The sequence below is a fragment of the Danio rerio genome, chromosome 16 (genome assembly GCF_049306965.1).
Source record: "Danio rerio strain Tuebingen ecotype United States chromosome 16, GRCz12tu, whole genome shotgun sequence".
NCBI classification, from domain to species: domain Eukaryota; kingdom Metazoa; phylum Chordata; class Actinopteri; order Cypriniformes; family Danionidae; genus Danio; species Danio rerio.
In genome coordinates, this window is record NC_133191.1 from 13,928,735 (window position 1) to 13,956,413 (window position 27,679).

The 27,679-nt window shown below is 39.8% G+C and overlaps 1 protein-coding gene across 1 annotated transcript; it reads right to left on the reverse strand.

Moving 5' to 3' along the window:
- On the reverse strand, positions 1–26,634 carry ntd5 (ntl-dependent gene 5). Its single transcript, NM_001386345.1, is given in 8 exon segments — positions 1–739; positions 974–1,171; positions 5,830–6,012; positions 10,439–10,515; positions 10,631–10,769; positions 22,774–22,965; positions 23,103–23,249; positions 26,535–26,634. Coding segments are annotated over 8 exon segments (1,086 nt in total). The 5' UTR covers positions 26,602–26,634; the 3' UTR covers positions 1–656.
- Between the last annotated feature and the right edge of the window lie 1,045 nt (positions 26,635–27,679).

A 27,679-nucleotide genomic window follows, 5' to 3' on the forward strand; every position in this document is an offset into this window, starting at 1 on the left:
CATTTTCCAGTTTCTTTATTGTAGATTTATAAGATATGGAGAGGAAAATACATTCAAAAAATCCTTTATGAAAGCAATCATTCAGCAAAGCTGCTTCAGCAAGGCTTTTTATGCTATAATACACACAGGTCTACTCTACTCTTCATGTAATCCAGTCAAACAGTTCAGTCAAAGTTCAGTTAATGCTATATATTTCATAAAACTGCTTTTGGAATGAAGTAAATCTAGAAAGAATCACAACATGGCACAATTTCGGAGCCTGGAAGCACTTGTGTGACTGACGAATGTATCAGCTAAAACACTTTTAACACAAAAATATAATAAGATAAACGCCAGAGTTACTTCAAAAGCAGTTTTACACTTTGTACGACGACATAACAAGGGAGCAGCTAATAGCATCCACAACCTCCAGCAAGTATGAGGGTGTTTGCATACATCAGATATGACATAACTTCTGTTTAAGGTAACTTTGTCAAAGCAACAATAGAAAAATATCAAATAGAAGACATAAGAGTTAGATGAGGCACGCATGTGAGATCCTGCTGAGATCCTGTCCGGAAAATCAAAAAGTAGTTGGCACATTAAGACAATTTATGTTAAACCAGACTTGAGTCAGATTGAGAGTCATGTGCCAATATGAATATATTTTGATGAGATCACTGAAGATCTGCAGGATCACATGCGTCAATCTCAGAAACCAGTCGATGAGGGTAAAGCTTGAACTGCAGCCAGGTAGGATCTAAAGAGAGAAAATACAACTAGTTATCAACAGAGAACCATTAGTACTGTTATTGTGAAAGTTAAACCACACTGAACTGAACTTCATCTTTGAAAACTGGACTGAAACAGTTGGCTAGAACTTCAATGTTAAGCTGCTTTGACACAATCTACATTGTAAAAGCGCTATAGAAATAAACATGAATTTAAAAATGTAATTGAATATATTAATTGTGAAACTGTGTTGATTGCCTACCAAGGTAGCAGCTAGGTGCCTTTAACTCCCCATCTACGCAGACCTCAGTGGCAGTAAAGCTGCACAGTTTTTCTGGATGTTTACAGAAAAATGTCACATTCTCTCCATGAGCAACCACACCATCCGTCAGATCATATGGCCAACGCTTTACTCCTCCCACGATCACCCTGCTGCGCTGAGCTGGAACTGGGCAGCGGGCTGATCGGAAAGATGAGGGAGGAAAAAGAACGATAAGACAAATTTGTCATGACAAAGAGAAAAGGTTTATGATTTAAGGCTGCAAAGCAAAACATTCCAAACCTTGAATCCATGGCCCTGACTCCACCCTGCTTTAACATGCATATTCAATGATTTGATCACAAGTGGTCAGCCATGATGCATCATGCAGTATTAAAAGTGCAGTAGGTGATCTGCCTACATGCTATTCGTTAGCATAATATCTTTAAAACCTATCTCCTTACCCTGCTGTCCAAAGCCACGCCTCCTGATATCATGAACGTGCAACTTAAAGATGACAGTAGACAATCCACTACTAGATCATGTCAATCACCAGTTAAAAAAACTTTATAGTACTTTATAATATTACAATTCTGAAGGAAACGCTAAAATCTAGCACGTATTTAATTGTGTAGCAAGCAAATCTTGTCATAATGTGCAATATTTCATGCATGCAAGGATCGCTGGTCTCACTCTCTCACAAGCTTTGTCCTAAAGCAACTACTGTATGCTTAGTGGTTGGCCTGCAGCATGCAGGAATTACACTTATTACTAAGCCACACTTACATGCTATTTCAGACCGAATATTTAAAGTAACACGGTAAACAATATAGAGAGCGCGTCACAGGTTTTCATTGTTCAAAAATGAACCAATGTGATGTGGAATATAAAAGCAACTTCACCTCAGTAAAGCAGGCTAGGCGGAATAGCGCTATTTACCGATGTGTTGTTGTTAACGTAAATAAAAATCAGCATCATCAATGCAGTAAAAGTTCCCTTATGAAATTGAAAATAGTCACATCAATCGTTCACCGGAAGATTTTAGTTACTAATAATAATAATTCCTTACATTTATATAGCGCTTTTCTGGGCACTCAAAGCGCTTTACACACAATGGGGGGATCTCCTCATCCACCACCAGTGTGCAGCATCCACCTGGATGACGCGACGGCAGCCATTTTGCGCCAGACCGCACACCACACACCAGCTGATTGGTGGAGAGAAAGCAGCGATGAAGCCAATTGGAATATGGGGATGGTTAGGGAGGCCATGTTGGACAAAGGCCAGTGGGCAGATTTGGCCAGGATGCCGGGGTTTAACCCCTACACTTTTCAAAGGACATCCTGGGATTTTTAATGACCACAGAGAGTCGGGACCTCGGTTTAACGTCTCATCCGAAAGACGGCGCTCAATGAGCAGTATAGCGCATATACTGGGGCATTAGGACCCACACAGACCGCAGGTTAGGCGCCCCCTGCTGGCCTCACTAACACCACTTCCGGCAGCAACCTAGCTTTCCCATGTGGTCTCCCATCCAGGTACTGAGCGGGCACAGCCCTGCTTAGCTTCAGTGGGCGACCATGTGAGAGTTGCAGAGAGCTAGCTGCTGGCATTGTTCAGTAGCTGCAGTTACTGAACAACACTTCTGTGCAAATAAACTATTTGTAACATAACACAATCTACTTCTACTAAAAGAGTTTTAAAACAGAACATTACCTGTCAAAAAGAAATACTTCAGCAGGGGCAGACTGGCCATCTGGCAGACCGGGGAGTTTCCCGCTGGGCAGACGCACTTTTTGGGCCGGGCTGATCATCGTCTTAGATCTGATCAGCCCATAAAAGGCTTAGCAGCCTATCGTTTTTATCTTTATTGATTGACGATGCTGTGATCTGTGACTCTCTGAAAGTAAGATGCTTTTTTCTCCAGACAGACAGACCGGGCCGGCCCATGTGACACTCTGCAGCCCATTGGTTCTTTTCTTTATTGACATTAGGCTGACCCAATCACAAACTCCTAGTATTTTGGGCTCTGTGTGAGCGTGCATTGTCTGTGTGAGCGTGCATTGTCTGTATATCAAAATAGTCGAGAGTCAGAGAGAAGAAACAAAAAGGCTAAACGCACACGGCTAAAAACGCAAATCACGTGACCACACACACACACACACACACACACACACACACTCTGCCTAGAGATGCACCCAGTAGTTCAGCGCGGGTGCTTTGAGCATAAACCCCAGGTGAGAATATAGTGCATGTCGGACAGTTCATCAACTATCTGCTGAATCTCATCTCACTATAATTGTTAATTGGATATTGAATTCATCTTGTTGTCTCTATCTAACGACTCTTCGGTCTTTTGAATCACTTGTTCTAAGGTAACTCTGTTTTGGCTGAGTGCAAAGATAAGCTAATATATTAATTTATGTAACCACGTACACTGATTCTGCACATTGACTGATTGCTTACCTTCATAGTATACATTTATTGACCGTTATACTTTTATAATGGCCATTATTGATTATTAAAACTGAAATTCTGCAAAAGAGACGGGGTAAAGTTCGTTCTTTTCAATGAAAAAGAAAGGAGGCAGTTATATTTAAGACCTGTTTTGTAATAAGAATGCAGAGTGAAGATGACGGTCATATAAATATGTAGCTCCACGAGGCTGTTTGGTGTCTGTTAATCATAATATCAAAATGAAACAAATTTCCTTATATTATGTTTTCATTGTTCAGATGAATGAGGTTATAAAATACACTGTTCCCTTTGAAGATTTACTCATGCGTCAGCAGGATGTTTTTGTTATGTTTATTATTAAATACAGGCTGAGTGAATAGTGTATTGAACAAGCTAATTTGGCTTTAGTGTATGAGTGTGTGTGTGAACGAGTGTGTATGGGTGATTTCCGATACTGGGTTGTGGCTGGAAGGGCATCTGCTGCATAAAACATGCTGGAATAGTTGTCAGTTCATTCCCCTGTGGCAACCCTTGATAAATAAGGGACTAAGGCGAAGGAAATAAATGAATGATAGTGTATTTTTTAGAAACTTAACAAATATCTTTATGGACAGTGTACAGAAGTTGACATTAATGTCTGTATTTATTTATCTATTTAATATATATGGCTTTTGTGTTTTATAAAATAGGAGTTGATAAACATATTGGTCATGCACAGATAGATAGCATTTTGATTGAATGTAGTGGGCCGCTCTGGCCCAAAATGCCAGGGCCGATTTTTTGCCCCAGTCCAGCCCTGACTTGGTGTTGCCATGGTGTTGTCCTTCCTCCACCGTGCAAAAGTAACTACAATATTGAGAATTAAGTTGTGGTTCAGCATTTTTTTTTACTGTCATTCTCTTGTATGCACCTGCAAATGGCGTAAATGTGTAAACAGAGGTGCACAGATGTACAAATCTACATTTGTGTACAGACAGTTTGAGCTACTTATCAGAATTGTGGAAATTGTCGGCCCAACAAATTTTAATTGGATGAACATTTTTTAGTCTTATGCCTTACCCAGAATACAAAAATACATATAAATACATTTAGATCATTTACTTTAATCATTACAATTGGAATGTGATGAGACTTTGATCCAGCACAAAAAGAAATGTTTCTGAAGACAATCACCTACTGCACCTTTAACATGCATTCAAGTGCATTTCTTGCGACCACTTGTGTTTCACAAGAGTGCAACACAAAAGCAACAATGAAGGACCAAATTAGGGCTGCACGATACTGGAAAGATATGTGATATTGTTGTTTAGTATTGCGATAACAATATTTCTTATGATATATCATTTCCCTATACATTTTTTTAAATTATTTATTTAATTAATGATATTAAGAAAAACCAGCAAAATATTTTTTCAGATCTAATTAATTCTAATCCAGTCAAAGTGCAAAAATAAAGTCTTTGAAATTTTGAGGTTCAATACTCCAATTTCTTCTCTTGTCTTGACTCCTGCCATAAGCACTTATTTTCAGCTCTGGGTTTACCTTTGGGCCACTCCAGCCAACAGCAGAACAGCAACTTGTAGGGAGGTGGGGATAAAATAGTAAGGCCCCATCTGATTGGCCAAATTTAAAAAAAGCAACCAATACATCAAATAAATGTAATTTATCCCACATGTCTCAGATAGGTATTTTGCATACTGTATACTACTATCGTGATAACAGTAATTTCGGGATATATAGTGCAGCAAGCAGAACACAACAATTTTGATCTTAATCCGTGTGTTAAATAGCTTGTTTTTTTATGATCACATGATCAGTCAGGAGGCGAGGCAGTGGCACAGTAGGTAGTACTGTAGAAGAAGATCGCTGGGTCGCTAGTTCGAACCATGGCTCAGTTGACGTTTCTGTGTGGAGTTTGCATGTTCTACCTGCCTTCGCGGGGGGTTCCTCCGGGTGCTCCGGTTTCCCCCACAGTCCTAAGACATGCGGTACAGGTGAATTGGGTAGGCTAAATTGTCCATAGTGTATGAGTGTGAGTGTAAGTGTGTGTGTGGATGTTTCCCAGAGATGGGTTGCGGCTGAAAGGACATCCGCTGCGTAAAAACTTGCTGGATAAGTTGGCGGTTCATTCCGCTGTGGCGACCCCGGATTAATAAAGGGACTAAGCCGACAAGAAAATTAATGATCAGATACTGATCAGTCGGTAGGCAGCGAGTAGGTGGTCTTTTGTGAGAGTTGAAATGCATTTGACTACATGAACATCTAGCACAATTCAATCAAATTTTGCTCTCAAAGTGTTTGAGCATGCACAAGCTTAAAACGTTTTAGACTGTTTACACTTGTAACATCCTTGGATTGACAAATATTTTTAAATGTTCTGTGTTGTTTCCAGCTTTCCTTACCTCTACAAGCAGGCTCTGCACTCCAAGTCCCATTAGGTAGACACGTCACTTGATTTGGTCCATCCAACAAGAAGGTCTTTTTGCACAGGTAATAGATAGTGTCACCAACATCATATTCAGTTCTCTGGACGGCCACCAGGTGTCCACGATCAGCAACCTCCTTAGGAGGAGGACAAACCACACCTGAGAACATACATATGCACACACCTAAGATTTCAACAGTGCCAGCTTATTCAGCAATTTAAGACCAGTACAAATCACAATGTGAGTTTAATAAGTCAGATGTATGTAGACTGAATGATCCTGACATCTATTGAACTGTAAGTTGTGGAGATACTTGTTATTGAACAGTAAAATGGCATCAGTTTGCATATTTTGGCAGTTGTTGTTTTTTTTAATACAGTAGGAGAATATGGATACAGTCATTGTTAGGGGAAAGACAGCCGTTTTGCTGAAGACAATTGATTTAGTTTGTTTTAAGATGCTAAAACTATAGCATTGTGTTGGCTATTTAGTAGATGTGGGTCTAAGCAGAAAACCCATTGTCACACAGTCATCCTAATTGTCAGATTTGTTCCTTTTTGCAAAACCATGGCACTGTTCATTTTTCACTCTACAGTGTGATGGACATTTTTATTTAACAACATGTTTTTGTAAAATGCTGTCAGAAACTAAGCAGTTTGGTACTGGCCACAGGCAAAGGTTTTCTTTCCCACCAGAAATTCTTTCCTGGAGTTAATTGGCACAAATGTGAGTGTACGTGCACTGATGGGTATAAAACTGTCTGTTGAGAAGACTGCCCAGATAGCATATGAATGTGGGCCACTTTAGGCAGTTATGCGGCACTGGTGGTATTCCTACAGCCCAGACAAAATGAATGTGAGCCTAAAGTAGCACACTTGCACAATGGCAAAAGGGGGCCAAAGATTCAAATTCATATATAGGCCATTTAGGGCAAAGATTTGGTACTTATGGCAAAATGTAATCTGAATGTGAGCTTAATGTGCTCCATGTGAAAAATGATAAATTTGGCCCATATGATGGAGGACAAATGTGGGCCACAGATGGTAAAAATGTGGCATAGTCATTTAAAGGTAATCTAAGTCTAAACCTAAAGTGGCTCACACATGTAGGTGCAAATGTGGCCCAGTTATCTTAAGACATATGTATGCCACTTTTGGCAAATTTTTGGCACAGTAAGCTCTGGCTATTGCGGCTGTGAGCCTAATGTGGCCAAAACAAAATATGGCAGACGTGGCCCAGTTATTTTAAAACATATGTGGGCCACTTTTGGGGATATTTGGCACAGTAAGCTAAAAGTGACGAAATCAACACCGTCAACATAAACAGCAGAATCAAAAGCAAATAATGAAAACTGGAGCTTCAATAAGCTGTACAATGTATTCATACTGCAATGCATGCTGGGATTTTTGTACTTTGCCACATCCAGCAAGTGTAAAGTATATGAATAAAAGTAAATTGTGGCCCAGAGTAGGGTCAGTTCTGGTTCATTTGGTTGAATTCTTGCTAATATCTAATATTGCTGGCTTATTTGTGGCCCAGACCCTGGTGTGGGCTGGATTTGTCACATGAATTTTGCTAGATGGGTGACTCCGCGTGTATGTGTAACAGGTGTCATCCTGCAGAATTATTTTAATAAACAGCTTTTTTGCTTTGCTCTAACTCTTGTCTGATTGAAGTCATTTAGCAGATTTCCACGACAACAGTATGTGCGAATAGAAGTAGAATCACCATTTATGAGCCGAAATTCTTCAGGTCATGTTTGTTTTATCATTATTATTTTTGGTTCTAGGGTATTTCAGCAAATTTAAAGCCTGCTGTCTATGATATTAGCGTTTTATCATCTAATCTCTCCATCAAATGACAGTAAGACTGCTTGTTGTAATTCAAGAAATGTCCACTAGGCCAAAAAAAGCATGGCACACGATGTTCCAAGAACACAATGATCATAATAATAATTATTATTATTAATCACAATTATTGACATGATTGCCAATATTTCATGAATTGTATTGAAAAAAGAAGGATTCAATTTGATTATTAAAGTTAAAAATCGACTGTTGAATTGCAAGCTTTTAATGCAGATTTTTTTTCTTTTTTAAATATGTGGGTTTAGACCTTAAATATGTTGGCCCATTATAATGGACAGTGAATTTGTTAAAAGGATTTGTTACCCAGAAAATAACATGTACACACCCTCACATGGTTCCATAGTTTCACTATTCTGTTAAACACAAAAGAAGATATTTTAAAGAAAGCTGAAATCCTGTAATCATTGACTTCCACAGTAGGAAAAACAAAAACTGTGGAAATACATTTTCCGGCTTATTTTGTGTTTGAAAGTTTGAAACAAGTAAAGGCTATGTAAACGATGACAAGATATTTTTGAATGTACACTCCATTATTGTGTACAGTGGGTTCGAATGATGTGCAGTTTATAAAACAAAAACCTGAAAATTACATTTATATTCCCAGCAGGCACTTGATGTCAGCATGATGTCAGATTGACGTTGTACAACAACGTTGTGGGGACGTTGCATTTTGTTTGTAAATGAAAATCGGGTTGACAGCAGAACCCAATGTCAGTTCAATGTCCAACGTCCAACCTAAAATAACTAAATATCAATGTCTATTGATGTTACAGCTTGACGTTGTGTGGATGTTACCACTATGACATTTATCAGACGTCGGATTTTGGCCAATTAAATGTCAGTATTTGACCTCAATATAACGTTGGTTTAAGATGCTGGCTCGATGTTGGACTTTGGTAACTTTCCAACACAACTTAAAATCAACCAAATATCAATCTTTTAACGTTGTTATTAAACATGAAAATTATAATGTCTTTAGACGCTAGCTAGACATTGAATTTTTGTCACCTAACATCGCAACCTAAATCTAACCTAATATTAACGTCTTATAACGTTGTGTGCTTGCTGGGTTGTTCAATGTTTTTACCTCACAAAAAAAATCAACAATTTGTATTATTTTATATTTAATTTTATGTTGATTTATTGTTATCAATGTACAACAGTTTGGACCTGATGTCAGTTTTTTTCAAGATTATTTTTTTCTCTCATTTATGAAAGTCTTAAGAACAGGGACAATTTTTGAAGCATCATTAACATTTGCAAACCATTAGTGTGTTTCTCAAAACAACTTGCAGTAAAAGCAACACTCAGTGGTTTATATGCAAACACCTGTAACATGCTCAAAATCTCTATTCATCTCTTAAAAGGAAATATTTATGAATCAATCAATAAAAAAATCAGGGCCAAACACCAATAAATAACAAATAATTGTGTCATTGTTCATTAACAAATGTTTATCCAATTTAACACTGCCCTCTTTAGTATTTCCTGATGCAAACTATGCCTACAATTTTGGTTTTGACTGAAAATGCTCAGGCCTATATGCTTTTGCAGATTTCCATATCCATTTATAAAAACAACAGAAAACATTCATACATTAAACGGTATATTGAGAGACTGGAGAGTATTTGCAGTTAAGATTTACTACAAAAATTATCAATATAGAAAGTGCACTCCGTTGGGTTACATAACTGTTCCGTCCACAATACATTTAAGTAATTAATTGATTAAATGATTCAAGTAATGATACGCAAATTTATAAATTTTTCATATTGAGAAAATACACTCACTGGTTTCCAATTACAATTCAAAATGTATCAGCTATTAAGTTTTTATCTGGACCATGTAGCGAAGCATCACCTTGGAATTATAAGGTCCTATCTGCATTCTGAATGGTTTGAGACACTGCTCACTGCAGAGCCATTTGAGCAGAGCTGAGCTCCAGCGAGGGGGAGCATGAGCTCTCGCTCCTCCTCCTATAAGCTGTTTTAATGCGTACAGCAACCCCACCCCTAACCCTACCCCCAGTGACATCACTCGTAGAAGAAGTGCAAGAAAGGAGGAGCGAGAGCTCAAGCTCCCCCTCGCTGGAGCTCAGCTCTGCCCAAATGGCTCTGCAGTAAACACCACTTGAATGGTTTTGAGATATTGAGCTTCAAAGTTTTTGCATTCCATAGCAAACAGCATGTGTGTAACATTTGTTTTTCAAATAAAAAGTCTTAAAATGTAAACAACTAGTAGCATCCCATAATGTAATTAAGTTGTCATTTAATAAGAATATGGCAGTAACTCAATTGACAAAAATGTCAAGATTTATAATGCTAAGGTGACGAACGGCAGACAAAACTGTAAGGCCTAAAGGCATAACATAACCAACAGGGGGCAGCATTGCACCACCATATATTAGTCAAGCCCGCATCGGCTTCAGTAGCGATTCACACTCAAAAATTCATTTACACATAGTGCCCCATCCACCTACTCACAAGCCCACACAGTCTTTATTGCTCTTCTCTCTCCCGCTGTCCCTCTCATCTCATTACTTTGTAGCATGGCGTGCAAGAGCACACAACCAAGATCTCTTTAGCAGTTCGGCTCAACATTTTCCACCCAACCATACACATTCTAATACACCTGCAATTTCATTTAAGCAAGATTTCTGTCTCAATCAGTCCCATATGAAGGTGTTTACATAGACATGCGCACACATACACACTTACGGCGACAGATGGGGTGAGGGTATTGCCACGTCTGGTTCTCATGACAGATATTCTCACTATTTCCAATCAGCACAGATCTGTATGGGAAAGAGGACGAGGTGTGTAGATTGCATAAGCATAAAAAACAAGACATTCTGTTTATATCAGTGGCAGATATCTCTTTCCAGTTGAATTCTTTCTATTCAGTCTCACCCAGATGCACATCGGTACTTGATAGTGGATCCCGTGGTGGCACTGCCCTGCACAGAGAGCAGATCATCATCTTCAGGCAATGAACAGGACACATCAGGCACCAGACCCGGCCCTGCTGAAACATCTCCACCTGGGGGGGCTGATGGGAAAATCAAAATAACTTGTTTATCTCTTATTTTGAGCATTTGAACTAAAATGCTTTGTTGGTGTGGTGGACAAAAAAAATCAATCAAGTAAAATGTATTAACATGTTTTCCTGAGGTAACGGAGCTATGTGGGTTTGCAACTCACTCTCTTAGCCTCCAGAAGCAAAGAAGTTACACTGGTGCTGTGACTTGAATAAAAAAGACTGGTTTAAGCCTGGTTTATACTTCTGTGTCAAGTGACGGGCGTAACTCACGGCGCATCCAAAGTATGTAGCTGTGCATTTATACTTCTGCACGCTGTCTCTGTTGGTCTGCAATAACACTTCGAAATGCTAGTTGGCAGTGAGGTGTTATTGTTCCTCTGTTTCGAGTTTCTTCGTTGGTGTTTTGTTTTTTCTGAACACTTCCTGAATGTACAAGTGGCTCAAACTCGCTCATTTTGAGGCAGGAACTGGCGGACATGCAACAACTTTAACTATGAGGTAAACACAAAAGAAAACTTTCCATCCGGAGCTCCTTCACAGGACACTTGTAAACAAACGCTCCATCGGGCTCGCGCCTCTCACGCGGCTCTCGGCCCTGCCCAGACTCCTCAGCACTACCAAGCCGACCAATCACATCGCTTGCGGTACACGTCGTCATTTTTTGAGAGGTGCACGTCAGCGACGCTGACGGCCACGGCGTAGGGCTTGACGCAGAAGTATACATCAGCCAAAAACCTGAGGTCCACCACACTGCCTTTTTTGTTGAAAAGAAAATGAAGCGCAGTTTGTTTTTTATGTCACTAGGCAAGGACTGAATTAGCTGTGTATTGAGCACGAGTGCTGCAAATTCAAGATTTGTGGGTCATACAGCACAAAATAAAGGATGATTTATACTTCTGCGTCAAGCGCACGCGTATGCTATGGTGCAGCCTACGTGTTGACGCATAGCCCTACGCCGTGGCCGTCGGCTGACGTGCACCTCTCAAAAAATTTAAATACACTTCGCAACGACGCGTAGCGCAAGCTCTGTTTTTGGTCGGCTTGGTAGCACTGACGAGTCAGGGTGGGACTGAGATTTGCGCGAGCCCGATGGAGCGATTGTTTACAAGTATGGAGTCCCGTGAAGGAGCTCCGGATGGAAAGTTTTGTTTTGTGTTTACCTCATAGTTAAAGTTGTTGCATGTCCGCCGGTTCCTGCCTTAAAATAAGTGAGTTTGAGCCACTTGTACATTCAGGAAGCGTTCAGAAAAAACTAAATACCAGCGAAGAAACTCGACACAGAGGAACAATAACACCTCACTGCCAACTAGCGTTTCGGAAGTGTTAATGCAGACCAACAGAGACAGTGCACAAAAGTATAAATGCACAGCTTCGCGCATTGCATGCGCCATGGGTTACGCCGGTCAATTGACGCAGAAGTATAAACCAGGCTTAACTCAAAACAGCAACCACAAGTCTCTCCTCCATCTTCAAAAGTCTCTGTAGTCGTCTTGACAACACAAACACTGCAGGTATTTCAACAGAAACCCTGACTCTGCTTTCATTTGATTGGAGAATAAAAAAGATGCGACTGATGTAACGCACTTTTCCACTCAAAGTTGACTGTATGTTGAGCACACAATGCACAATGAAAAAAACGCAAGGCGCAGCAGGAGATTACAATGCTAGGCACGCAGGGCTCATAAGCAGCATGCAAGCCGTTAGTAAATCATTCAAACCAGGAAGAGGGGGTACTAGCAAACACTCTTAGACCCCAGCCAATAGTGCCAGCCACTTGTGTGCTTCTGGAGGCCATGGAAATGAGTTTCATTGGTACAGCTCTCACTAGCTGGCCTCTGTTACGCAAACACTGCAAATTTTACTTTCATCTGAGTCACGGCACCAATGTAACTCCTTCAGTTTGGCACATCCCACTTCAAACGGGATTCAAACCAACCTTTCCAACAGAGAGAGAGGAGAGAGGGCACTAACAAAAGACCACAGTCTATAGTGTCAGCCACTAGTGCACCTGTGGAGGCAGGGGAGTGAAGCTTATATGTACAGCTTCCACCAGGTGGCTTCTTTTACACTGACACCCTTATGCTGTCACCCTTATGCTGTGTTCACACCAGATGTGGAAAGCGTATATAAATCATGCTATTCGCGTGTAAATAGACGCGTAAACATTTGAGTTTACTTGCTTCAATCATGCGTCAAATCTGCTTCATCCGCGAGTCAAATTCACATCAAAACAGACACGCATTCATGTCATGGGCAGGGCTTCTTTCTGCCCGGTGACTCTAGCTTCATTGCTAAATGGCTAACATGAATTTTATTGAGAAAATAACTGTGTTTATGTGCTTTATGAATGCTAAAAAAAACAGCGTTGATTCGTTCGGAACCGTGTCTGAGTCCACTAGATCCTTTCAGAGGTGCACCCAGCTCTGTGAGCTCATTAACTCCTCCAGAAACTGTACATAGTTGAAAGAAGCATTCAGCGGTGCTTCTGACTGAGCCGAGCATAGTTTGATGAACTGTTGTCAGTGTGTGCAGGAGGATATTCCCCCGGGACACCGACAACGTCATAATCACACCCGCACAAGAGCAAGCTCCTGATTGGTTAAAGCGGCGTGAATGTCTGCTGAAGTTCAAATTTTCGAACTCAAGCAGTTTGTGCTTTAAGAGCATCAAAAGCGCAAAACACTCAATACGCGTTGCACCATTTGTGCATATCGCGCCACAGGATGTCTATTCACGCCTTTGCATTGACTTAACATGTAAATCACTTGCGCTTGATGCTTCTTCGGCGTCTGGTGTGAACACAGCTTTAGGGGCCGATCACCCTAAACACGCTTTTTGAGAGGTTGAGAGGTGCCCTTTTTGAGGCATATCTTTAAGTGACTCCCATGGCCTCCAGAGGCGCACTAGTGGCTGGCACTATTGGCTGGGGTCTTTAGAGTGTTTGTTAGTGCCTCCTCTTTCTGGTTTGAGTCCTGCTTGGAGTGGGAGGTGTAAATTGAAGAGTTTTGTTGGTGTCGTGACCTGTAGCAGTGAGGTTTGAGGTGGTTGTATAACTGTGGCCAGTAGTAGATGTTGAGCTGGTAAACTTTAATTCCAGGTCTCATCATGGCATGCATTAGAAACTGATGTTATAGGCTGCGGTCTTAGTTTTATTTTTATTTTTAATCTTTGCCATTAGTGCTCACTCCTATGCTGTAAACCTTGGTTTGATTCTTGCTTGGAGTGGGGATAAAAAGGTTACACTGAAGTTGTTCTGGTTTAGACAGAATAGGCTTCCTTGCCCTCAAGCATTGATGAACCTTGGGTTTAGCACCGTGTTGCTGGTTTGTGGTTTGTTTTTTATGAGACAAATTCTGGAAATTCTTGGTAAATTCTTACCACTTTTATTATGACCGGGGGCAACCCACAATCCTTGCCGTTTTAGAGGCACTCTCACCCAGTTTCTTTGCTATAATAATTTGGCCCTTGACGAATCAATGGAATCTTTATTCCTTCCCATTTCTCCTGCATCCAAGAGTCATATCAAAGCAAATATTGTTGATATAACATGGCCACATATTAAATCAACCCTTTATTAGCCATAATTGGCTCTGCAGAGTACATTTAAAAGAATGAGAGATTGCAAAATATTTGTGAGCAAATCCAAAACTATTTTGGAAGGCAAAATTTCTTTGGGCAGTTCAAAAGTTTTGCTAGAGAATGCAAAGTTTCTTAAGAAAAATCTTGGGAATTAAAACAAGCGCTTGGTGTAGAGCAGAGAGTAAAAGTGTGCCACACCAGGCAGTTATAGGACCTAGCCACCAGGCTAGTCTCCCTAGAACTACATTTCCCTAATTTGCATTCGCAGGGCTTATTAGTGTGTCTTGGGATAAACAGTAACAGAATGTAAACATAAATTATGTCACTAAAAGAGCAAAAAGAAGGACAAAGAAATCTCCAACAACAACTACGACTAGTGATACATATCATCAAGATAGAGAAATGGACACATCACCATGGTCACCATTGTCTGTTAGCATTCTGTATGTGTAGGTCTTGCTACACTTTAAAATACAGTGTTTGTTTTGTGTGGCATGCATTTATCCAATCAATGTACATTTGCATCCCCTAAAGTTCCTATTGTCATGGGTTAGGCCAGTGTTTCTCAACCACGTGGAGGACCACCAGCATGTTTTAGATGTGTGTCACAAACATTTTAGGTCTCTAAATGAGCTGATGATCTGAATCAGGTGTGTTTGGTTAAGAAGACATGAAAAATGTTTAGAGCTGGTGGTCATCCAGGACTGCGGTTGAGAAACACTGGGTTAGACCCTACACTAGGCGTGTCAAACTCAGTTTCTCAAGGGCCGCAGTCCTGCACAGTTTAGTTCCATCCCTACTTCAACACACTTACCTGTAGGTTTCAAACAAGCCTGAATGATTCAATTAGTTTGATCAGGTGTGTTTAATTACAATTGGAAGTTGGAGCACCTGTGTCTTACACTAAAGTATGAGCTAATTTAGTTCCCCAGAAAGGTTATGCAAAAAAGCCACCACTTCCACCAACGGTTACAGGGACTATGAAGGCATTACTCTAGTGTCAAAGCTCGTAAATACACCCAAAGGGCTTCTGTTATTCAGCTTCAGGTCCATTATTCAGTCTCTTCATACATGGTCAGGACAGGAATCTAAATGGATGACCCTGTGACTACTAGCCTGGGGATTTTATCCACTACATTACGAAGCAGGAGTACAAATACATGACAGGGTGAATAGACAGATGGATATTTAGGGTTGACAAATGGATTTGCAGGTCACCGTGTGGCTGAGCGGGTACCCAGATGATGGATGGACAGAATGCGTGGCTCGATTTTGAGTTTTATCAGAAAAATCCATCTGGAACAAGCTGTTCTCCCATTCCCTATTGAGCAGTTGACTCATGCAGTTATGTATCAAATCTCTCCCCCTTTTGTGAGGATGACTGATTAATGAAGGGGGAGGAAATCACACAGTCAACATGCACACACACCAAACTTCCATTGTACAGCTTTGAATGAGCTTGAACTTTGTGTGTGAATCCGGCGTATGTTCATGCCTGCCTTTGCTTGTGAAATATTCCATGCCACTGATCTGCAAATATAGAGTACTGCAGGACAGTTTTCACAGACCCCAAACGCCCACACCTCAGCTCTTTTGACAGCTCGTTCCTAGAAATACCTCTCATGTTACTCCAGGAAATGTGAGTGTAAATGTGTGCATGCGATAGAGGGGGTGATACTGGGAATGTTGCAGCCTGGAGCTCAGCCGATTTACGCCTCCTCTCCACAGAGCTGGAGTCTTTAGACTAAAACCCCACCATCCAGAAACAAGCAGTGACCCAGGTCTACAAGCTCTAAGCATTTGTTCCATAAACAACCAAAAAAAACACATTACTATGCAGACACTGACACATATTCCTCATTTTTATCTCGCATTCATGGCTGGCTGTCCTCAATATCACCACCATCACTTTGTTGCTATGTAGCATTCTCTCTGAATTGCGTAAATCTGACAACAACTTGACAGTTTGCAAACAGGATGAGGGCAGTCCGACCCAATGAGACACTAACCAGTGCAGATGATCACCAGAGTAAAGTACATCATGTACATCATCTGTTTCCACCTTTCAATAAAGGGAGACTGAGCCTTTATATGCTGTACATGTCTGCAATAACAGTATAAATCAGGAGTTTTCAAATATTACAATTCCAAGGACCCCTACCAAGTCTTTGAGCAACCCAGGCAGGCTCATTCTGATAACGTACCTCTATATCCATTTCTGGAGAGTGCCAAATATGTCCCAGGAGCCACTTTTTTCTTTTCTTTTCGTGAATCCACCAGAGACCACTGTGTATGCTTTTTGAGATCTTAAATTTCTCCCACGAGTACCATTTGCACCTGCTGTTTTTGCGTGAATCCACCAGAGAGCATTGTTAACTGACTGTTTGATTAACTGACTGATCGGCTGACCCACACTTCTTCTTCCCTAAACCCAACCAATAGTAATTTAAAAAGCCCAGAGATATTATTAGGGGCCCATGACTGACCGATCCCCCCTCCCACCGGCCCCCCTCTCTTCACTTACATCCGCGACCAACTGCCTCCCCCCTCCCCCCCCTGCCCTTTTTTTTACTTTTGTCCACAACCCTCCCACCCATCCACCAATCCCCACGCTCTTAACTTACATCCACGACCAATAAACTACCCAACACCCTCCTCCAACGCCCCCAGCACTTAACTTAGGTTTGTGCCATTTTTTACTTTTCTGTACAGAGAGGTCATGTTTGATACACTATTGGTCTCAATCAATCACGAGATGCAATTTTGCAGGTCAGAGTTCACCATGCTTGAACTTTGCAACACAGCGACATGCAAAACTTGTCACATGAGCTTGCATTTCTGGTCTGGCGCATTCGCATGCGTATGAATGGAAGTCTATGGAGTGAAAAGTGTAGTGTGACTGTGGCTTCACCAGGCTTTTAAGAAACATCCATGCATGTGGGTTGATGCAAGTTGGAGCTAAAATTTGCTGGACACCGGCTCTACAGGACCAAGTTTTGGACCCTATTTTAGATAAAGGAACACCTTTTGGTGGAACTAAAATCGCTCCTAATTCACCTAGAGTCTAGGACAAAAAAAAACGGTGGTGTCGAAAACTGACTGTATTGTCGACTTGCCTTGGCTATGTCTGGTCTTGTCTATACCAAAAAGCTACATATGAACTCACAAAGGCGCAATCCCAATTCTACTCCTTAGCCCTTTCCCTTACCCTTACCCCTCGTTTTGCTTGTTCTTGTCAAGGGATAGAGATGTCCCAATTCTCTTTAGCTTGAAGGTGTAGAGTAGAGGTCTGCAAATTTCCGAATAAATCGCGGGAGCGGTAGGTAACAGGTTTAATTTGGGACGGGAGCGGGCTGTCTAGCAATATCGCGGATATTGCTATGAGAGAGAGAGAGAGAGAGGGAGAGAGAGAGCGAGCGAGCTTTGCCTGTGTGTGTGCTTGGTGCTTGTGTGTGTGTATGTTAGTGTGCGCGCGAATGAGAGAGAGAGAGTGAGAGAGAGTGAGAGAGCTTTCCTAGATAGCATAATACACTCGGGCCCGTTTCGGCTAGATTCTGGCCTGCCAGAGACTTACCACTCAGCCCGGCTCCGGCTGCCGGACTCCGGATGCTTGTGGACTCACTGCCCGATTCCGGCCCGAATCAATCGGGCCAGATGCGGCGGCCGTAAGCGAGCCGACGCTGCCACATCCGCGCCGGAATCGGCCCGAGAGTAATGTGCGCTGCGGCCCGGAGCTAGCGCGACTCAGTATTTATATACCTTTATATAAAACCTTTTGGTATTACATTGGTACTTGATACATGGTATTACAAGCCTTTGAGTTGATATAACACCAAACGCCTGTGTGTCTGCTTGGTGCTTGTGTGTGTGTTAGTGCGCGCGCGTGCGCTTATGAGAGAGAGATAGATTTGTCTGTGTGTGTGTGCTTGGTGCTGTGTGTGTGTGTGTGTGTTTATACAGACAGCTTGGCTGTCTGGACTGTATAGCTGGGGGATTTTCGGTTTTGTTCTCCCCCGCTCTTTAGCGCGATCGGGCATGGCGGGCAGAAAACGGGGCGGGTCGGGCAGAGGGACAATAAATTCTTAATATAAGCGGGAGCGGTTGGGTTCGGGCAAAAACCTGGCGGGTGCAGGCGGGAGCGGGATTCAAAATTTAGTCCCGCACAGATCTCTAGTGTAGAGCTAAGGGGAAGGGATAAATACCCCTTTGAATGATGATTTTTCAGGACCACACTCGAAACCATGGGGTAAGAAAATTTCCCAGAATACAGCAGCCACAACGGCAGGATCACTGCACCCGGAAGTAAGGAGGTCGACAAATTGGTATTTTTTGTCATTATTACAAATTTTTACAACAAACAAGCATATGTTTTACTACATTCATGTTTTACAGTCATGCTTTAAAAAAAAAAACGCTAAAATAAAAACCACTAAATTTTGCGATCTATAATCCCTAATCATAACTCCCGTATAGCAGTCCCACGACATTCTGTCACTCAATGACTCTCGAATACCCTGTCAGTAATGTCTAGTGGCTGGGAATTGGCTTTTTACAGTGTCTGCTATAATGTTAGTGTTGTTTTTGTGTGTTTACATAGATGAATATGGCTACGGTGTAAATGCGCAGTATAGTTACGAACTTATTGCCACATTAGATCGTTATGATAACATAAAATATGCTTTCAGTGATTTCCTGAAGATAAAGACCAAAAAATAGCACAACTGGAATACCTACAGTGTTCGCGATCGTCTGAACTCATATGAAGCAAGAGATTGCGACGACCTATGACAGGGGTGGCCAACCCTGTTCCTGGAGAGCCACCTTCCTGCAGATATCAGTTGCTACCCATATCAAACACACCTGAACCAATTAATTAGAACCTGAACACCACCTGATAATTACAGGCAGGTGTGTTTGATTTGGGTTGCAACTGAAATCTGCAGGAAGGTGGCTCCCTAGAAACAGGGTTGGCCACCCCTGACATGTGATGACATGTGCAGGTACTGTAATGCTGTCCCAATTCTTACATTTTGAAGTCCTTCCCCTTTACTTGTAAGGGCCAAGGGGAAGGGGAAGAGGTAGGGGTACAAAAATAGAATTGGGATTGGGCCAAAATGGACAACAGCCAACTGAAATGAGAACGCATGTTCTGCTCCTGCATGAGAGGATGTATCTCTCCATAGCTGCAGGTGGCAGTATCTGTACTGTCATTTCACAGTTGGAAACTGGAGCTAGCGCTGCACACATACTAACAGTAAACAAAGCAGCATTTATATACTGTTTTCACAGTACTTCTTGCTCACCACAATGGGGTTCACTAGTGCAAATATATCTGAAAGTCTGATAATCCAGATTGTTTGCAAATATTTAATAAATTCAACAAATTTACAGCCAACTTTCTCCAGTTGCTAATTTTTATGATGTATCAAATTTGATAGTGCTATCAACTGACTTACATCACTTCAGAGCACCTTGTGATAGTGTAAATTCAAGCAGGAGAATATAATAAAATTTAGCTCTCTGTGAATTTACCTTATGGATAGATTCTATAACGGAGTTCCAGATTGAAAGTTCCAATAGATCAGTGGCCGATTTAGGCATGGGCAATGTGAGCGATCCCCCAAGCCGGGATCTTCCTAGGGGCAGCTTGGAGAAATCCCCCACCCCCCAAGCTTGCTCCAACCCTAATCAAACACAGCTGATCCAACTAATCAAGGTGTTAAACTACCGGAGACTATTAAGCAGGTGTGAGTTGGAGGTGGCTGGAGCTAAACTATGCAGAGCTTTGGCCCAAAGTTTGAGACCACTGTTATAGATAAAGAGAGGACCTAAGATAAGCTCCAAATGTGAGTAACAAAGTTACTCACCAGTTTGCCAATACCGTTTTTAATCCTTAAAATACAATACAACAAAATACAATACAGCAATAATATGAATGCAGTATGTTCAAGCATGATTATCAATTGAAAACACTATTGTAATTCTAAGAATATGTAATCTGGTGTGCGGTGCTTTGTTATTTTTATGTGGGCAGCTTATAATAACTGTTTTACTTGTCTCGAATGGTTCAATGGTTCAGTTGTTTGCAATCTGTTTTCACATTTTTCACAAGTTTCACATTTAAAATCCTAAATGACCCCGCATCCCTAAAAACATCCTAATGCACAGTTCTGCGCACTATATGCTTATTTTTGTTTAATAATTTTATATAATAGCTAAATCTCTTACGTATTTCTCTAACGTATACATTGGTTTAAACTAACTATGGTCTGAACAAAAACTGCAGTCTGAATGAAAATGTAGATTCATATTTTTACACAAAACAAAACACATGTTGACTTTGCCTAATGATGGACAGTAAATGTACTGTCCAAATGTTTTTTTTTTTGATAACTGTAATTAAATTCTCTATTAATGATAATTAAACTTTCATATCAATTGGAAATTTTGGTTTAAGACTAAATTGCATATAAATTGCATCTTCCAGCCTAAACCACGGCGAATGAAGTTCTGCACAAGACTTTTGGCCAGCGGAGAAATTAAAATGGTCGTGCCCAACTGAGTCTGGTTCTCTTAAGGTTTTTTTTCTTCACTCCCATCAGGTGAAGTTTTTTTTCCCTCTCCGCTGTCGCCACTGCCTCGCATGGTTCAGGATTGGTAGAGCTACGTATCGATGAATTGGCTCTTCAGTGTTTGAACTCTCAGTAATGATTAAATCACACTGAACTGAGCTAAACTGAACTGAACTGAACTTAAACACTAAAACCTGAACCACACTGTTCCAGTTACTATGACCATTTATGTGAAGCTGCTTTGACACAATCTACATTGTAAAAGCGCTATACAAATAAAGCTGAATTGAATTGAATTGAAAGTTCTATTATAGATTTAAAGGCTATGCGATGGCATCATTTTGATGTTTTATGTAAACATAGTTATTTAATTTTGATGTTTAATTATTTTAAATTATCCTAAATTGTTTTTCAAATGTTTAAATAATCAAATTCCAGTGCTGTTTTCTAATCTAATCAGTAGGCATCAAACCTTTCACAGTGTCACACGAGCGACTGCTAATAGTCACTTTTAGTGCCAAAGTGCTCATTTGGTCAGTCTCAATTCTTTTTTTAAGGGAGTCACACTGTGGAATGATTTACCTGTTAGCCTAAAATTAGAAAGTAATATAAATATTTTTAGTAGTGTTCTTAAAAAGCAGTTATAAGAAAACAGCAGTGTTTGCACAAATAAACTACTGTTAGTTTGTTTGATCATGCCACCTCTGCTTTTGCCTTCAGTAATTTTATGTGAAGAATTATAATGTATATGTATCTTTTTTATTTTCATTATGTCATTATGTCAAGTCTCACAGGTGTTGAGAATTAGCAAGTCTGCTAATTCTGATGCAATGTTAGCGCTGTAATTGTGATGTCTATGTCAAATAAATAAATAAATAAATAAATAAAAAGTTGCTCATAGTGTGAAAATTGAACAAGTACCTAATATCCTCGAAATGATAATACTTTATAAATCTGTTGCCATCAAATGAGAAACATTTCAAAAGGAAACTTTGATTTTTCAACAACATTAAACCCATAAGAACCTGAACAATCATAATACTAATTATGGAAAATAACAAATGTGTTTTTCCCCAGTTTGTAAATAATTAATGTACAAGTATGACTGGCTCAAAATATATATAATTATGAATGCTACACTACAAAAAATGCTTTTCATACTTTAAGTTTTGTCTTTTTAAAGTTAAAATATCTAAAAATTCTTAAATCAAGTAGCATTTTCGGTCCCACTTTATATTAAGTGTCCTTAACTACTATGTACTTACATCAAAAAATGTACTTGATGTAAAAACAATGTACTTACTGTGATTATAATGTATTTGAGAACACTTGTGGTGCTTTTGACTTGGGATAGAGGTTGGGTTATGGAGAGGTTTGGTGGTATGGGTAGGTTTAAGGGTGGGTTAAGGTGTAAGGGATGGTCAACAGTGTATTTACAAATGTAATTACAAAAGTTAATTACAGATGTAACTACAAAAGTTAATTACAGATGTAATTACATACATGTATTTAATCAAGCATAAGTACACGGTAAATACATGTATTTACATAATAAGTACATTGTAACAAACTATTAATTCTTATGTAAGTACATATTAGTTAAGGTCACTTAATATAAAGTGGGACCGCATTTTCTAGACAAGAAAAAATATATTTTCAGGAAAAAAACAAGTTTTTGTTTTAAGTTTTAACTTAAAACAAGCTAAATAATCTGCCTGCAGTTCAATTAGTTTGAGCAGTGCTTTTTGCATTGTAAAATTTCTCAAGTCACTGACCAGTAATGAGTATAAAATGTTAGTGTTGGGCCATGGATTGATGGCAAGATGTATGGATGCATAGATGTTTAAATGACTCTTTCTTACCTGTACAAACAGGCTCATCTCCACTCCATTGCCGGTCACCTTGGCAGCGGCGTATTGTAGTGTCCAGTCCGTTTGACAAGGTGTACCCAGACTTACAACGAACCTCAAGCAGGGCAGAGAAAGAGGGTGAAGGGGAAAGGAGAACTATATCAGAATGTTTTCCAAGCGGTAGAGGCCACGGACACATACGACCTGTTCACAAAGTAGAATCACACGAAAACCTTGAAAACTTCCTTTTAGTGTATCATAGGTTTAACAGTTGTTTGTAGTTTCTTTTTTTTTTAAGCTTATTGTAAATGTTTGTGTGTTCAGATGTTTGCAGCTCTGACCTGGGACCACACAGCTGAGTCCACACTGGCCATCGCAGAGACACTGGCGTTTGTTGCCGCAGTCTTTATCTTGCTGACACTTTTTTGGGCATGTCTGTCTTCTCTCGTTACCCAGTATTCTTTCTGGGCACTGCTCCGCTGCATCTTCTTCAAGATAAATTGTGAAGAAATAGTACAATTGTACGAAAACACAATAGCCACAGTTGGGATGTTATCGAAAAAAATTGGGTCAAACATGGACAAACCCAGGCGTTGGGTAAATTCTTAATGATAAAAAAAGGTTTGTCTATGTTTAAGCCAAATTTTGGCTAAACCTTTGGCCAAATATGACTTTTGAACTCTTGCTTTTAAAAATGTTGAGCCAATGTTGATCAAACATGGACAACTGGTAAAAACATGGCCTGGGCAATCCCAAAAGCTGGAATTAATTTTTTTATTAAATGTAGAGCTCAACTTTAACACAACTGCTGGGTTTATTCATATTTTACCCGTGAAACACAGCATTAACAGGACTGTTTTTGAAGTCGCTCAAGAATAAATCACTCATCAGTAAATGCTTCTTCAAAGTTGTTCCTTGGCATCCAACAAAATACATACATCAGTTACTGATGGACCTTTTAGATTTACAAATATGAGACATGAGGTGTTATTTGAAAAAGTCTAAATAAAAGTACTGTACCACTTTGAATTAGTTATTTTTTTTTTTACCTAATTAATGCATAAGAGAATAACTCCAAAGGCATACAGTTATATTTCTTTTGCTAGTAATGGGCATGCAGGCGACTCCTCACTCTTTAAATACAATGTTCAAAAGCAATTTCTAACTATTTACTCTGTGCCATAAAATATCGTGCTCTTAAATGTCTGGCCATCTGCCCAAAACACTGTTCACTGAACTGAAACCAGGTGTTAAACACAATATGTCCACATAAAGCAGACAGTGATGAATGTAGCCCACCCATAAACAGGATGCAGCAATTAAATGTTACAAGCCCATAACAAAACAGAACGCTCGTAGCAAAATAAAGAGCTTAAAGGAATAGTTCACCCAAAGATTTTAAAACTCTGTCATCATTTATTCAGCCTTTACTTGTATTAAACCTGTTTGGGTTTCTTTCTTCTGTTAAAAAGCAAAGCAGATATTTTGAAAAACATTGGAAACATGCAACCATTGACTTCAATAATATTAGTTTTTTTTTACTATGGAAGTCAGTGGTTACAGGTTTTCAGCTTTCTTGTTAAGTAGAATTAAGAAAAAAAGGTTTGGAAGCACCTGAAATAATGATTTTTTTTTTAACACAGTTGCACATTTTAGATAGAAACTTAAGATTATTCACTGTATATGTATGCAAAATTCATGGAAAACTAGCTCTAAAAACAGATTCAAGGCAATTTTCTGAGGGTATGGAAGTAAACAGTAACAAAATTGACATTTTTGTAAAGCAGAAATTAAAATTCTGTTTACTTACCCATGTTATTGCAAAACTTCCAACCCAGACTCATTCTGAAAAGCACCGCTAGATACATTACTGGAGAGCGTCAAATACATCCCAGGAGCTTTTTGGGTTTATTTTGTTTTCACGAATCCACCAGAGTCCGCTGTGTACCTTTTTGAGATCTCAAATATCTCTCTCGAGTGCCATTCACGCCTGCTATTCTCGTATAAAACTACCAGAGGCTGCTGTCGACTGACTGACTGACTGACTGACTGACCGATCTACTGACCCACCCTCCACCTTGCCTAAACCCAACCAACAGTGTTTTCAAAAGCACCGATTGACCCACCCACACCCTTCCCTAAACCCAGCTGACAATGTTTTCAAAAGCAATCCAGAAAAAGAAAAGCCCTTGTCTGCTTTTTACTACGTTTTCAGACTTTACCACTATTCTCACCCTGTTGTTTACTTGTTTATTTTATTAAATTTTTTTGGCTTCGTTTTTGTCTTACCCACTTTCTGAAACCGGACTCAAACCTTGTTGTTGTGGTCAACTCCTCTCTGCATCTCAAGTCTGCCGACGTACATGGCAAGCTACAGGACAAACTGGTAACAGGAAAGCCGTCCGTACGGAGGTAAGTGGTCAGCTGGTAAGCGCGAAAAGGAACAGCATCATACCGCCCCGTAGCATTTGTTTTGAAGACGAAATGCAGCCATTAGTACTTCAGGCTACATAATTCGTGATCGCCAGAAATGTATATAGGGCTACGTTTTCAGAACGAGCCTATCTTGAAAAGTTCCTATTGCATACTTTTGTGAGAATAAAGTTTCTTTTAATGTCTCTCTTGTTTTTGTTCCAACAATTTAAGCCAGTGGAATCCACAATTATTTTGAACCCCATTGACTTCCAGTATAGTGGCAAAAAGTTCTTCAAAATATGAATTCAAAAGAGGAGCAAAATGAAGTAAATGATGATAGCATTTTTGATTTTGGGTGAACAGAAATTTTATGGAAAATGACGGAGACTGAAATGTGTTTTAAAACTATATGGGTAATACTTCAATAAGGTTGTACTACAAATATTTACTCTCATCTTTGTTAATGTTTGGTAACAGAAATAAAGTTGTTTAATAGCTCCTCTTAACTCATGGTGAATTAACTAATGTTAACAAGCATGAATTAGTATTTTAACCCTTGAACTGCCTGTTCTACCAACTTTTAACAGTTTTAAATAATGGTTCACACACACCATTGTTGATTTACAAAAAAAAAAAATCAAACAAACATCGTCCTGTTGCACCACTTGATTTGATGTTGATGTAAAAAGACAAGAAAACATGTTAAATGAAAAAAATTAGTTAGTTAGTTTTTGAATAAATTGGTCTTACACTTTATATTTTCTGATTCTTCATAGTATATGAATTCCAGTACTTTCACCATAAACCGACATAGCAACCATTTAGTAGAGGTTGATATTTTAGAAATTAAGGGATGTATTGAAAAATAATTTATTGGATGTGTTAACTAGCAACATTAGGAGTTAAATGTTTAAATTTAATTCCTCAAAAATGTTTAAAAAAATGTAACTTAATGTTAATATGTTATCTTGGTGGGGTAGTTAAAGTTTTAATAATGCATTAGTCGGCCTAAGTGTTGAACTATGATTGCTGAACAAGCATTGTAAGTCATGTTAGTAAATACATTAACCATTATAAAAAGTTATGCTACAGTGTGACTAAATTAGGATAGAAATATGATAAAATATGAATAATAAATTCTGAGAATTAAAATATAGTCTATGTTTCTCCTACAAGTTACAAAAGCTGTAATTCATTCACTATTCATTAACACACACACACACACACACACACACACACACACACACACACACACAAAACGTTTTTTTTTTAAATGATATAAAGACTGTTATTTGAAAAGCTACCCAGCATTTTCTCAGTATTTTCTCCCAGACACCTCCGCACAAGCTCACACTCACCTGATGCTGCAGACAGGCTGCTGAGGGCCCACACACACACAAAAGCCACGAGCAGAGATCGCTCCATCTTTCCCGGACTCTCAGTGCAGAGGTTATGAAAAAGCTGGTGACACAGGAGAGGGGATTTAAAGATGGGGAGAGTCTGGAGGAGGGGGGTTTCTGATGTGTGATGGCGAGGGAGGAGTGGAGCCGTCGTACAAGCAGGAACACACACACACACACACACACACACACACATCTGGATCGTATCTGGAGTGTTTTGAACGCCGGGTTGAGAAAGACCTTTCACCCAATTCCTCTGATGCCAAATGAGCTCAAACACTCAAATGACAGGCCTTGTGGACACACTCTTCTCCACATTCACACACACACACGCACACACACACCATGCCAGTATCAGCGTGTGTATTAGTATGAGTGACCTGACTGACACTGACTCATCTCAGCGCACCGCCGTTAAACTCAGCATCCACAGGCGGCAGGGAAACGACTTCCTTTTTAACAAGAGTAAACACACACTCGCACACACGCGCGCGCTTTGACAGTTAAACGTGACGCGCTCCCACACAGAGCGAACAGCTGAGCCAACAAACAAACAGGCACATTCAGGTTAAGTCCGCTGATTTATTTCTACATCTCACTCTTTTGATGAATGTCACACATTGTGAGAAACACAATCTCTTTATTTCTCTCAGCCAGACATGGGAACAAATACATTAAAAAGGTGTTTGTGACAAGCTACAAATACTCGCTTTTAAACGTGTTGGGTAAATCCCTTCAGACCTGAATATGTTTTCTGAGTTAACCATTTTCTCTGTTCTAGGTCTTCCATAAACGAGACGAGTATAAAAATAAGCTGAAAAAATTAAATGGAGGAATAAAAAATAAAATAATGCAAATTGTTGGTGTTTACCTATAGTTACTCCTGAATTTTACAAACTTGAAATATGAAACATAACTTCATCTTTGAAGTATGTTTTATGGACCTCACAGAACCCACTGTCTGGAGACTATAGGACGGACATTTTCAACATCTGACACCACTGTCCCTTATAAGACATACAGTTAAAGTCAGAATTATTCGCCCCCTGTTTATTTTTTCTTCAATTTCTGTTTAATTGAGAGCAGTTTTTTTAAACACATTT